At 40.8% G+C, this 12,887-nt stretch overlaps 2 protein-coding genes across 4 annotated transcripts; one reads left to right on the top strand and one right to left on the bottom strand.

Annotated features, from left to right (window-relative positions):
• Positions 1-1,395: 1,395 nt before the first annotated feature.
• On the top strand, positions 1,396-10,583 carry capn1a (calpain 1, (mu/I) large subunit a). Of its 2 annotated transcripts, none has more exons than XM_068724907.1 (22): positions 1,396-1,542; positions 3,429-3,675; positions 4,195-4,264; positions 4,369-4,487; positions 4,585-4,718; positions 4,801-4,969; positions 5,110-5,193; positions 5,277-5,362; positions 5,522-5,596; positions 6,466-6,626; positions 6,749-6,918; positions 7,036-7,047; positions 7,454-7,665; positions 7,755-7,794; positions 7,912-7,977; positions 8,220-8,277; positions 8,832-8,896; positions 9,032-9,100; positions 9,182-9,260; positions 9,364-9,477; positions 9,572-9,630; positions 9,716-10,583. In XM_068724907.1, exons 2-22 carry the CDS (start codon positions 3,430-3,432, stop codon positions 9,740-9,742), a joined length of 2,115 nt encoding a protein of 704 aa, XP_068581008.1. In that variant the 5' UTR covers positions 1,396-1,542; position 3,429; the 3' UTR covers positions 9,743-10,583. The 2 variants fall into 2 exon arrangements, with proteins under 2 accessions (XP_068581008.1, XP_068581009.1); XM_068724908.1 differs by lacking the exon at positions 1,396-1,542 and adding an exon at positions 2,796-2,813.
• Positions 10,584-10,857: 274 nt separating this feature from the next.
• On the bottom strand, positions 10,858-12,866 carry mrpl14 (mitochondrial ribosomal protein L14). 2 transcript variants are annotated; one of them, XM_068724915.1, is made up of 3 exons: positions 12,807-12,866; positions 12,278-12,380; positions 10,858-11,350 (listed from the first exon to the last, which is right to left on the bottom strand). In XM_068724915.1, the coding sequence occupies exons 2-3, from the start codon at positions 12,355-12,357 to the stop codon at positions 10,984-10,986; spliced, it is 447 nt and encodes a 148-aa protein (XP_068581016.1). In that variant the 5' UTR covers positions 12,358-12,380; positions 12,807-12,866; the 3' UTR covers positions 10,858-10,983. The 2 variants fall into 2 exon arrangements, with proteins under 2 accessions (XP_068581016.1, XP_068581017.1); XM_068724916.1 differs by lacking the exon at positions 12,807-12,866 and adding an exon at positions 12,597-12,732.
• Between the last annotated feature and the right edge of the window lie 21 nt (positions 12,867-12,887).

Below are 12,887 nucleotides of genomic sequence, written 5' to 3'. Positions count from 1 at the left end.
CACACACACACACATACACATACACACACACACACACACACACATACACACACACACACACACACACACACACACACAATAAATTGAGATTATGTATGCTACTGATTGAACTCAGGGAAAACAAAAACTTTCTTGCGAATGTGCAGCAACTCCGCTCCACGACCCCACACCTGACTGTGGGGTCATATTCGCAGACAAAATACAAACAAGATCAGAGAGAATAAACATTTCTTGAATGCATTGTTTACTAATGGGGAATGCAGTCAGATGCTATGAAGGTGCTGCAGATGACAGTACCCCCAGTAATCTCTTTACTGTAGCCATCAGTGCACGTTTCACTGCCCAGCAGGTCCTAGATCTGATTTATTCAGATGTCCAGGAGGAACAAGAGGACGGTGATTTAGAACAGGAAGAGGTATCTGAAGAAGAAGTTGGGGAAGAATATGACCCAGAGCATGATGAATCATCTTCAGATGAAGAAGAAATTGCCCATTTTGAAAGAGAGCCATTTTTGTCAAAGAACAGAAAAATAACATGGTCCTGGTCACCAAATGACAACCAGGACAGGATGGCAGCACAACATGTCATAAGGATGACCCCAGGGCCCACAAGACATGCAGTTTCCCAGGATATTGTCTCCGCACTCAGCTTGTTCATCACACCAGCCATAGATTGACCTGCGTGCCTACATCGGGCTGCTAATCTTAGCAGGTGTGTATAGGTCCCGAGGCGAGGCTGCATTTGTGATGCAGAGAGTGGAAGGGCGATTTTCCGTGCAACAATGCCACTGAAAGTCTTTCATACTTTCTCAAGAACGATAATAATAATCTTGAGTCAAGACCTGCAAGGCGTGTGACAGACAAACTTGTTGCCATAAGAGAGGTCTGGGAGAAGTGGATTCCACTGATTAAACACAGTCTTTCTGCACTGTGAAGAGGAAACACCTAGATATTCACAAAGTTTGTGATGAATGACAGGTTGTTTCTTCATGCAAAATAGATTTGGGGTTTAAAATGCAATCACGCTGCTTTATTTTAGGGGTTTAGTCAAGGCGGGTCATTTTTGACCCTTAGGACAAGTAGTGTATACAGAAAGTTAAGACAACACAAGGGTTAATATATGTAGCCTACTGCCAACGGATCAATATAGTTGTTTAGCTTGTAGCCTAATGATTGTTTAAGCTTTGTGAATAACAGTGTTTATTATTGTATTTCTGTGCGTGTATTTATTTTTAAAAACTGAATTGAAGGCTATGTGCTACAATATTATGTTTGGTCTGAACAGCATGTATTTGATTTGATCCCCGCTGTCTTCAGCGCCTCTAGCCGCAGTGTGTGGGGGTGCTGGCTGGGTGAGCGCGGTGGCCCCTCCTCCTATAGGGGCTGGTCTATCCTGTACTGTGTGCAGCGGAGAGGGCTGGACCTGGACCTGGACCTGGACCTGCGCTCCTGGCTACTAAACCACTGCCCCCTTTCACAGATTTATACGATTATCACTATCGGACCTAATTTGAAGGAGCCGTAAATTGCCTTTAAATCTGTGGTGAGTTTTTTCTTTCTTTCTCTGAACGTGTTAATTTAGCCATATTGAGATTAACGGTGCCTCATGGTTTTATTGTAGTGTAGGCCACCGTGCGGTTTGTGTGATTTAGTAAACTGCACGCTGTAGCACTAATAAGAATCGACACAGTGACAGCTGTCATATTCAGGCACACAGATTTAATTCACATCCAGTGTAAAATGAGTGTGATTGTGTTGTAAAAAGATGTATTGTGGCAGGCTGCCGGCATGATCGCATAACAAGACAGGCCTGCTTGTACTACTGAACAGGTGCTGTAAACAATCTAAGCCTGCGTGACATGCTGTGACTTTTTGCAAGTAACAGGCCTATGAATTCACAAAGCAGCCAACATATACGTGCAGCATACTTCTGTCTGCTTTAGGGTGAAGGGGACGCCAGTGTTTTGACAGACAAACACAGGATGTTGGTTGTTTTAGGGCTTTGTTGGGGTTGAAGTCCTTTATATGACATCATCAACACAGGAATGCATGGATCAGCTTTTCCCTAACGTGAAGAATAGATGTATCCTTTAGATCATTGGCTGGCAGTCTCGCTGTTAGAGCAGTGGGACATTCCTGCAGTCTCTAAACCCATGAGAGGCCTCAGAGTGTGTGTGTGGGGGGGGCTGGTTCTATAAACAATGTCCTTGCCTGCAGAATTGATCCTATCAAATGCACAGCCAGTTTTGCACAGCAACACATTCTTTTTTTTCTTTATTTAAACTAAACTTACTAACTTTTTTGCTCATGGATTCTCCCGGTCTCTCACCACTGTAGCTCCATCCAAGTTTCCCCCTCTTACTTGACTGTTAACTGAACTGAGCTCATTAGGATTCCTGTCCAGTTGAGCAGAGTGATATAAACGATCATCCAATGTCCTAGTTTTTACTACTTCACTGATTCAGACGGGGACAACCAAGTAAAAACTTTAAATCTGACAGCCAGCATATTTGGTTCTTTTTAACCCCTGGTTTCCCCACAAAGCTATTATGTCCTCCCTTGAGACGTGACTGGAAGCTGTGAAACTGTGCGGCATAGAAAAGCAAGTGCATTCAGGGAGGAGAAAGACACCCCCACTAAGTGGTGAACACTAATGTCCATTAGGGCTGCACAAGCTTCTGCAGTGCAAATCCAAATCATTTGAATAGGAAAGCACTTTATATTTATCTTAGCCAAAACTTTAGTGAATGACCCTTCTCACCCTCTCTCTTTTTTTTGTCTCATTCTCCCTCTCAGCCTGCCCATACAGACAAGGTATCATATTTCTAAGTGCTTTTGTTATTCCTGGGTTTGCTGTGTTTAAGGTGTTATTTTGTCTCACATTCCTCAGAAATAGCTTTTTGTCTCTTCATATTTTCTGTATGTCTATTATTTCTCAGCTGGGCTTAAAATGATGTTGGCTTCTAACTGAAATTTACATAGCAGAGCATTTACTTTTATCATACATGACAATTATTAGTTGCAGGGCAGTAGCCAGGACACAAGTCCCACCAACGCAAACCCACCACTCTCAGGACCCATCATGTTGTTTTTAATTGTAGAATGTAAAATCCCCTCATGTTGCTAAACCTACACATTCAATAAATGAACAAATGGGGTACCAGGGAACTGACCTCACCTTAATGGCCTTAGCTTTTTGCTTTAATTTTTGAAAGTCTTCAGCTTTCTGTTACTTTTAGTATAATATAGAATCAAAATGCAGAACAGAATCTTTATCACTAGTATGACATTTTTTTTTTTTACACACGCTCCCACACTTGATTGCTGTGCTGTAACCCTTAGACAAGCGTGTGTCGCCGATTAGCTCTCTGCTATTTATAGACAGCACTGTGCATACTCACACAGCCCCATATTTTTATCTCACACCAGTATGTATCCAAGCGGAGGGATATCTGCAACCATACAGGCCAACAGGCTACGAGCTGAAGGCATGGGCTCCAAGGAGCAGGCTGTACACTTCTCCAACCAGGACTACGAGGCACTGAAGCAGGAATGTTTGGAGTCCGGCTGCTTGTTTGAAGACTCCTATTTCCCCACTGAGCCTCCATCCCTGGGCTTCAAGGAGCTCGCCCCCTATTCCTCCAAAACTAAGGATGTGGAGTGGATGAGGCCCACAGTGAGTGGTGACTACTAATGCATAAAACTGATAGGACACAAGATAACAAATATACTTTTTCTACACCCACATACAGATGAAAAGATGTTTTTATGACAGATTCGAGACCTAAAGCTGGATATAAAGTGGAAATGCCTCACTCATTCTTTGGATTGCTGCTCATGTAACATTTCTCAACAACAAGCATGTGGTCAGAGAAACATATCATCTAAAAACACACATATCCTATGACATTGTGTTAGTTTATGTCTGCAAACTCAGACAGAACAGGACAAGTAGGGACAGTACCCTCTCGGGCCACTGCAGCTGTTGGCATCGCATGGCATTCCCTGACCACTCCCTTGCTCCCGACATTTGTTTACAGTGCTTCATTAAGACATAGGAAGTTGACGCGTAGCTGCAAGAATAGCAATGGCTTGAAAGATGTGTCGCCTTTTAAAGCAGATTGTGAAACACGTTGACTAGTCTGAATTCTGAGACTTTGATGTATTTGATTGTAACCCAGACATTTCTCCATAGGAACTGACAGACGATCCTCAGTTCATCGTCGGTGGTGCCACCAGAACTGACATCTGTCAGGGAGCGCTGGGTGAGCCCTTGTTGTTGTTGTTGTTGTTGTTGTTAATGTTGAATCTGCCCTGGAAAAAAAAAAAAGAAAAGACAGTTAGATAATTAGATTCTTCTCACTTGCAGGTGACTGCTGGCTCTTAGCAGCCATCGGCTCTCTCACCCTGAATGAGAGGCTTCTTCATCGGGTTGTCCCTCATGGCCAGTCCTTCCAAGATGATTATGCCGGAATCTTCCACTTTCAGGTACTTCCAGATCGTCTTCCACGCACTGCACTTCCTAGCAAGTGTAAGGCAAGCAGTTTAGGTTGATGGAGTTGTTGATTATTGCTCTGTGTTGCAGTTCTGGCAGTTCGGCGAATGGGTGGATGTTGTGATAGATGACAGACTGCCTGTCAAAGACGGCGAGCTCATGTTTGTCCATTCCGCTGAGGGCAATGAATTCTGGAGTGCACTTCTGGAGAAGGCTTACGCCAAGTAGGTATTAAAAGAGCCTACCCAGTTATTAAATTATTCAGCGCGAGTGTATGTAGCAAGAGTGTTTTCACTGTGGCTTCAGGCTGAATGGCTCCTATGAGGCTCTGTCCGGAGGAAGCACCACTGAAGGGTTCGAGGACTTCACAGGTGGTGTGTCTGAGATGTACGAGCTCCGCAGTGCTCCCAGAGATCTGCACAGGATAATTGGCAAAGCCCTGGAGAGAGGCTCTCTGCTGGGCTGCTCCATCGATGTAAGTGCTGAGCACACTGGCACACCACCAAGGCATGCGGATCAATGTTGTGCCATCTTGAGAAAGCCAATAACATTAAAAGCGCTTCTATTTATTTCTGTGCCAGTCTGTGCGGTAATCATGTTTTCATATTATTACAGATCACCAGTGCCTTTGACATGGAGGCTGTTACATTCAAGAAGCTTGTGAAGGGCCACGCCTACTCAGTCACTGGACTGAAGGAGGTCTGTGTGTATGTTGTCTTTAATCGGTTACCCTTATGAATAACATTAATGGTCCTAAGTTGCCCATAAACTCTGTTATGTAGGTTGATTTCCGCGGCAATATGGAACGCCTAATCCGAATACGTAACCCTTGGGGTCAGGTAGAGTGGACTGGTGCCTGGAGTGACAAGTGAGTTAATAAATGTATTTGTGTACTAAGTATTTTCCATCCCTACTTTTGTTTGGTTAATGTCTTCTTTTGAGAGTGTTAAATCTCTTTCTAAATGTCTATTTTGGTCTATTTGTCTTGTGTGTGTGTGTGTGTGTGTGTGTGTGTGTGTGTGTGTAGTTCTCCTGAATGGGACGAGATTGACCCGTCTGAACAAGAGGACCTGCACCTGAAGATGGAAGACGGGGAGTTTTGGTAAGATGTCCCAGGTGCTGGAGTACCGTAGAGCAATATTATGTACTGTTGGTATTTGTAGCGTAGGTTTTGCTCACAATTATTCAAAGTACACGTTGGGCTCCAGACGGGAGAATAATATAAATTCTACCCTGTCAATTTAAGTAAAAAAATATCACTTTGAACAGTTGGAGATAGAGCTAGCCCGACTAGCCTGCTAACCCGGCTACAAAATGCAACATAAGCAAAACTCAAGCAATTAAGGTGTTTCATTGAAGTCAATTGTATTTTACACAAATCAAATAAAAATGAATAGTTTCTTTTTAAATACAGAATTAAACACAAAAAAAGTTAATTAAATCAAATAAACCACATAACCGAGTTCAGATATACAAATCAAATGTCCATTGGGTAATCTAAAATGAATTGAGGACTCCAGGTAAATGTCAATGGTTTGTGTTCAAGTGATAAGGTGTGAGTGGCATGCGTGTGCGAGTGTGTGTGTGGGGTTGTGGGGGGGTGTTGTAGGTCCATTCCAAAGTTAAATACTACATAGTCCATACTACAACCAGTTCACTGGTTGTAGTATGGAGGAAGGCAGTTCATTTCAGTCCCGTTGAGTTTATTTCTGGGTGTGTAGGTGTTTTAGGGAGAAAAGAAGGAGAAGCCTGGAGAGTTGCATTTAAAGGGGACTTATCTTGATGAATGGCCAAAGTTAAGGAGGCCCAAGCTGGTCCAAGCTGTAGCGGAACACGATTCCTTTTCCACTCAATCACCTAACTCTCGCCAAGAAAGTGAATGAACGTATATATATTCCAAAATGTCAAACTAGTCTTCCAAAAAGGTTGCATTCAGGTTTCTGACCCTAAACTCATATTTTGATCTTCCAGGATGTCCTTCAGTGAATTCAAGACGCAGTTTTCTCGGCTAGAGATCTGTAACTTGACTCCTGATGCTTTGAGTGAGGAAGGTCTTGGCTACTGGAACAACATCAAGTTCTACGGCGCGTGGCGGAGAGGCAGCACCGCCGGAGGCTGCAGGAACAATCCCAGTGAGTCCCAACTGTACGGTCACAGAAAGGGAAAAAAAAAAAAAAGCCTTTCAAGTATACACGCTGACATAGATACGACATAGACTATGAAACAGGCTAACACAAGTGCACCGTCTGTGCAGACACGTTTTGGATCAACCCTCAGTACAAGATCACGTTGCTGGAGGAGGATGATGACCCAGAGGATGATGAGGTGATGTGCAGTTTTCTAGTAGCTCTCATGCAGAAGGACCGCCGCAGATATCGGCGCCATGGTCAGGACATGCACACGATTGGCTTTGCTCTTTATGAGGTGAGAATAGAGAAAATCAGTACTGTCCCTTTGCCTTCTCATAGTTACAGTACATTACACTATTATTTTAAGTTTTTCCTCAGCTCATTAATGTTCTTTTTCCCTTCTTTTGTGCAGATTCCAGAAGAGGTAGGCAGAGCATCAATTACTAAAAAATATTTTGATTGTAACAACACTGGTGATCGTCTGCCCTTTCACTAAAATTGATGTTTATTTAAAAAAATTCCACTCACTTCCAGGTGGCCATTGGTATCAGCGCATTGTGTTCATCACATTCATTCATTTTAGGAAAATCACACACTTGCATCATGATTGAGATATTCATTCTATTTCAACAAGTTTTAAATCTTTGTAGTTTATTTCCAAACCATATGAAAGTTAGTTTTCATTGAAATGCTGTTAGAAGTTAAAAAATAAACACTGTGTTATGCTTTGTGAAATGGTATGCAGTAGTGTAAAGTATATATGATTTCAATTAAATTGACCTAAAGTCATGTACGTGCATCTCTTACGTATTGTTTTCTACTGCTGATAGTACAAAGGCTGCCAGAATGTCCATTTGAAGAAAGATTTCTTCTTGAAACATTCATCGTGCGCTCGCTCTGAGACCTTCATCAACCTGCGAGAGGTGAGCACGCGGCTCCGTCTGCCCCCTGGAGAGTACCTCATCGTCCCCTCCACCTTTGAGCCCAGTAAGGAGGCTGACTTCGTCCTCAGAGTCTTCACTGAGAAGCAATCAGAAACAGAGTATGTGAGAGTTTTTTTGTATGTGATTTTAATGTTAATTTAAGTATTTATTACTTAATCTCATGCTAATATGTTTTTGTGCATTGCAGAGAACTGGATGATGAAATCTCTGCCGATTTAGGAGATGATGTACGTATCAGTGAGACACTAAAATGAATATGTTACATACTATTCTCTATGAATATTAGAAAATAACTAGAACCCTGATCATAAACCAATGCCTTTTATATTTGTGGTTTCCTACAGGATGAAATAACTGAAGACGACATCGATGACTCTTTTAAGTCCATGTTCGCCCAGCTAGCAGGAGAGGTAAGTCTGAAAAACAGATCAGTCTTGTTGTTTTGCATCTCTATTTGCATTTGTACTTGCTAAAACTGCTCTAATGATTTATATATTATAATGTTGGTAATGGTAATACTGGTATTATTGTGGTATTTTAGATAACATCTAAAGCTTTAAAGATCAAAAATGGCATCAGCTTTGTTTATGGTGAGGAAATTAAAGTAAATCAAGTAATTCTTTCTCTTTTCTTGTCCTCTGTGCTTTTTCAGGACATGGAGATTTCTATTCACGAGCTTCGGACCATTCTGAACAGAGTCGTCTCCAGGCGTGAGTTTTCTGTTTATTTTTTGTTTACAATTCATAGCTACTGGAACATTTACATATTAGTAATAGATCTTCCATTACGGTATTACATTCTGCTGTGGAGTGTTCACCATGATGTTAAACTAATTTTAGGTCACGGGCCACATTTAGCCCGGTTTGATCTCAAATAGACCAGACCAGTAAAATCACACCTCTAAATGTTTCTCTTTCTTTTGGTGTAAAACAGTACAAGTACATTCTGGCAATGTTCACAATTAATGAACAATCTATTTACAAAAAAGATGATGAACAGCCTGAGATTTCCGTTGAAATATGAGTAGCAGTGCTTTTTTTGGGGGGGGAATTGGAATCAATGACTTTTCAGCTGATTTTACACTATACAAAGTCATCCAGTGGGCAAGATTTGACCCTTTGGCAGGCCGATTCTGGCCCTGGGCTGGATGTTTGACAGCGCTGGTGTTGACCATTCATTTCCTGGACTGCCTCTTTTACAAGCCTCTGTGCCGCTGTGTCTTTGTAGACCAGACTGTTTCAGACGAGTGTTTCTGCTGTTTCAGACAAAGATCTGAAGACTGATGGCTTCAGTATGGAGTCATGCAGGACCATGGTCAACCTGATGGACGTATCCTCTTGAGTTAACAGGCAGGAATGGATAAAAAATGTTGTTACATTGAATTGATCAGAAACAAATAACATGCATTTAGCATGCTTGTGATTGTTTGTATGTGGTTTCACCCCTTGACATCGCGTTTACCAGAAAGATGGTAGTGCTCGTTTAGGGCTGGTGGAGTTCCAGATCCTCTGGAACAAAATCCGAAAGTGGCTGGTAAATAATAACAAAGTCAAAGGAACAGTAGTCACACTTAGATTCTCTACATTTCTATTTACATTTTATTCTGTCTTCCAGGTCATTTTTAGAGATTTTGACCTTGACAAGTCAGGTGCCATGAGCTCATATGAGATGCGTCTTGCTGTGGAGGCAGCAGGTCTAATGCTCTTAATTATCATTTCTACAATGATTTGCTGTAAACACGCTCACAGATGATAAAGTGTAACATTTTCTTTCATTTTCATTGTCATCCTGTGTAGGTTTTAAACTGAATAACAAACTGAACCAGATTCTGGTAGCCCGGTATGCAGAGAACGAGATGGTTGACTTTGACAACTTCATCTGCTGCTTGGTCAAGCTTGAAGCCATGTTTAGTGAGTATTAATGTAATAGATGCTATTCTAAATGTATACTGTGTGTTTGCAGACTAGAATACTAGTAAAAGTATTAACTGTGAAACTTTAACAGGGTCTTTCCAGCAGTTTGACAAGGAGGGATCAGGGGAGGCTGAAATGAATGTCACAGAGGTGAGTTCTGTTTAAAAACTAAATTTCAATGCATTCTGTCAGTCTTTCTGTTCTGTGTATCTCATTGTATTTCTTGTATTGCCAGTGGCTTTACCTGACAATGTGTGGTTGAAGAGGGCCTTCTTCACTGGAGTGAGATATAGAGTAAAGGCGCAGTGCCTGCAGATTGCGATGAACCCGGGGAACTGATGATCCATCAACCTTAGCGACCTTTAACACATCACACCTCAGCGTACATAAAATACAAATATAGCTGTATAATATTAAGCAAAGTCCAATCAAGCCAAGTGTCTTCAGGACGCATTTTAGAAATCTATGCAAACCTGCAGTAGGAAATAGTCTGTGTGCCACATAGCTCTGTCACCTCTGTAAAAACAGCATGTCTCTGACTCTGTGCATGACAAAAATCACTAGCTTTAATGTGCCTTGTTGCAAGTTGATTCACTAACAATTTCACAATTGTTATTATTTCAAACTCTCACTAAAAGCTGTTCTGCCAAGGAACACATAGAAGAAATCTGAAGAAGCATGTTACTGTAATCATGCTTTACATTGTGAAGTCCTATAGTTTCTCTGCACTCATGTTTCCACTTTGTCCTAATTTTAGAGCAGAAAGATTAATAAGAAATGATCACCTCAGTGTTGAGTTGATAGTTCCATGATTCGACCTGTAGATGGCAGTACAGATCTAATGTAAAGTTTAACCTGTTAATATATTACACAAATATTTTTCTTTAGTTGAAGTTGAAATTAAGCAGCTGAACTTTGTTTAGTTTTACTTGATTGTTTTTATTTTGCACTGAGGTTTTAGTTTAAGGAAGAAGCTACTGAAGTTGCCTCACATTTGTGAGAAATACTGTATTTCAGTCCACTCAAGTGACATTTACAGGGATCACATGATACTTAATGCCTTATAAATCACACCATGATTTAATAAACATCTATTAAAAGTATGACATGTTTTGTGTAGTAAATGTATGTTGTGCCTTCAATAAAATATTACCCTAACAGTTCATAATTTCCCAGTTTGTTCTTTGTATTCATGATAACATGAGTTTGACCCACATTTGGCTGCTCAAACTTCCCCAGAAGCTCATATGCTATGCCTTTAAGCTAAAGGTTATATTTATTGTAAGCACAGCGAGGCCTCAGTGAAATGCCAAGCATGTCGACAAAGGCTCGAGCCTCTTACATACATTAAGTGACAACAGAATACTGTAGAGACAATTGTGGCTGGGTGTATGCTCCCTTTACCTTTTATTAAGACAACACATACAATCATAAAATGTTCATAAACCCCAAGCAGATGTGAAATATACAGTATATATCAAATCACAGTACGGAATGGTGTTATTACACGAATGAATTGGCAATTGCTAGGACTTTCGAGTAATCTCCCTCCACTTTACGTAGATGTGTGGGTAAAGGGACCTTAATCCTTGTTCCTGTAGGATTTCCATTGTCCTCAATCAGAACAACATTGTTTGAATCAAAGCGTGGACTCATTCGTTCTCCAGGCATTTTGTGTCCAACGATTAATGCTTTCTTCTTCTGTCCTTTGATGGCAAGCAACACTCTGTCACCAACTTTCCCTACGCCATTCTTGGTGTAGACATGGATCACTCTCGGGGGGCGGTGCCATGGTGTATTACCAAGAGAGCTGTTGTCCACAACACGCACTCTTGACATTTTCTGAATGGCTGCTGCAACAGCAGATACACTGACAAGACAAAAAAAATTGTGAATTGCTTGATGACTACAGCTCTCCTCCAGAGACCCAGCAGTCATGCAAGAAACTTAGTTTTCTATGAGGTAAAGTAAAGCAAAAATTCACCCTTTGATAGAATAACTTGCTTCTTATGATGAACATTGGAGACTGCTCCATAAACAGTGAATAAAGTGTGTTATAAAGTTTAATCAAAATGATGTATCATGGTCACCCACTACTGTTGTAGCTACCTGATAAATAATTTGGCTCCAGTCCACAGCTTTAATATCTAACCAAAAGAAATGCTTGGATATTTAATATTTGTGTGCCTGAAACATAATAATGATAATAATAAATCAACTAGGTATCAACTATTTTAAGCACAACTCCTTCTCCTCCATGGAATAAACCAGACTACGTTTTATCAAAAATGTTTACATATTGGAGGCAAGATATCTCCTACTACACTGAAATAGTTAATTCTCAGTGTGTGTTTGTGTGTGTATGCAATGTGTATGAGAGGCTTCAGGTTTCCTCATCACATTTGTTTATGTTTCATATTTGGCTTCTAGACTAATAGAGATGTAGCTATAAGGCTGATGTAGGACATGGCTGTATTAAAGAGAAGATCCACGTCTTACACTAACGTTGGATTTGAAGTGACCACAGAGAAACGTTTGTCCTTCAGCAGGTGAACATAAAAACAGCCTTCTTGTGTTCAACTCTGCTCATACATGATTTTGCAGAATGAAGGTGAAACATTTTAAATTACAATAAACAAACATTATGCTGAGGAATGTTACTGCTATAGTTATGGCTGTGGCACTATATTTTTCATCGATCTGAGTCGGTTTAACAACTTAAATAGAATTTGTCAAAAAATAATCAGACCACACAGCTGTCAAGTCTTAACGGGGTCTAACATGTAAAATAACTTACCTAAAAGTCCTTTGCTGAATCATTGACGATGACTCTACATGGAGCCCGGTAAGGGATCTTGAAAGCAGGCGGAGAGCCATACTTATAGCGAATAATGTGCCAGCTAGAAAGAGAAGTTATGTATGGTTATCAGCTGATAAGCTGTTACAGGATTTGCTAAAGATATCGCTAGCATTAGCTAACAATCACGTGGCATCAGTCCGTCCCAATTACGTAGCAGAATCATTTGTTTATTGTCTTTTCTCCCGAAAACACAAATACAGAAATAATTGTGTTAAAGGAGTTAAGGATTAAGATTAAAATATCTATCTTGTTATACCCTTATATCACGCTCCATGCCAATGTCAAAAGCGACGCGTCAGCAATACGCGACCAACCGACTTTAGCCGAGCTAGCTGATAAACATAGCATGCATTCACTAATGATAAATAAATACTTATTTTTGCAAATGATAAGCTGTACTTTGGTTTGATGAATGTTGTTAAATGTCAACCGTTTGTATTTGTAAAAGATAGAGTATCTGACATACCGCAAGAAAGCGGCTACCACCCCCAGTTAGCGTGTTGTTTGTCACTTTCATATACGTCATAAAAAGGCGCTGGGGACAACC

Source organism: Cebidichthys violaceus, unplaced genomic scaffold (genome assembly GCF_023349555.1).
Source record: "Cebidichthys violaceus isolate CVI_PGR_0920_01 unplaced genomic scaffold, fCebVio1.0.p SCAF_10, whole genome shotgun sequence".
In the NCBI taxonomy this organism is placed as follows: Eukaryota; Metazoa; Chordata; class Actinopteri; order Perciformes; family Stichaeidae; genus Cebidichthys; species Cebidichthys violaceus.
Note: the sequence above shows the minus strand (reverse complement) of the source record. Positions and strands in the feature narration are given on the sequence as shown.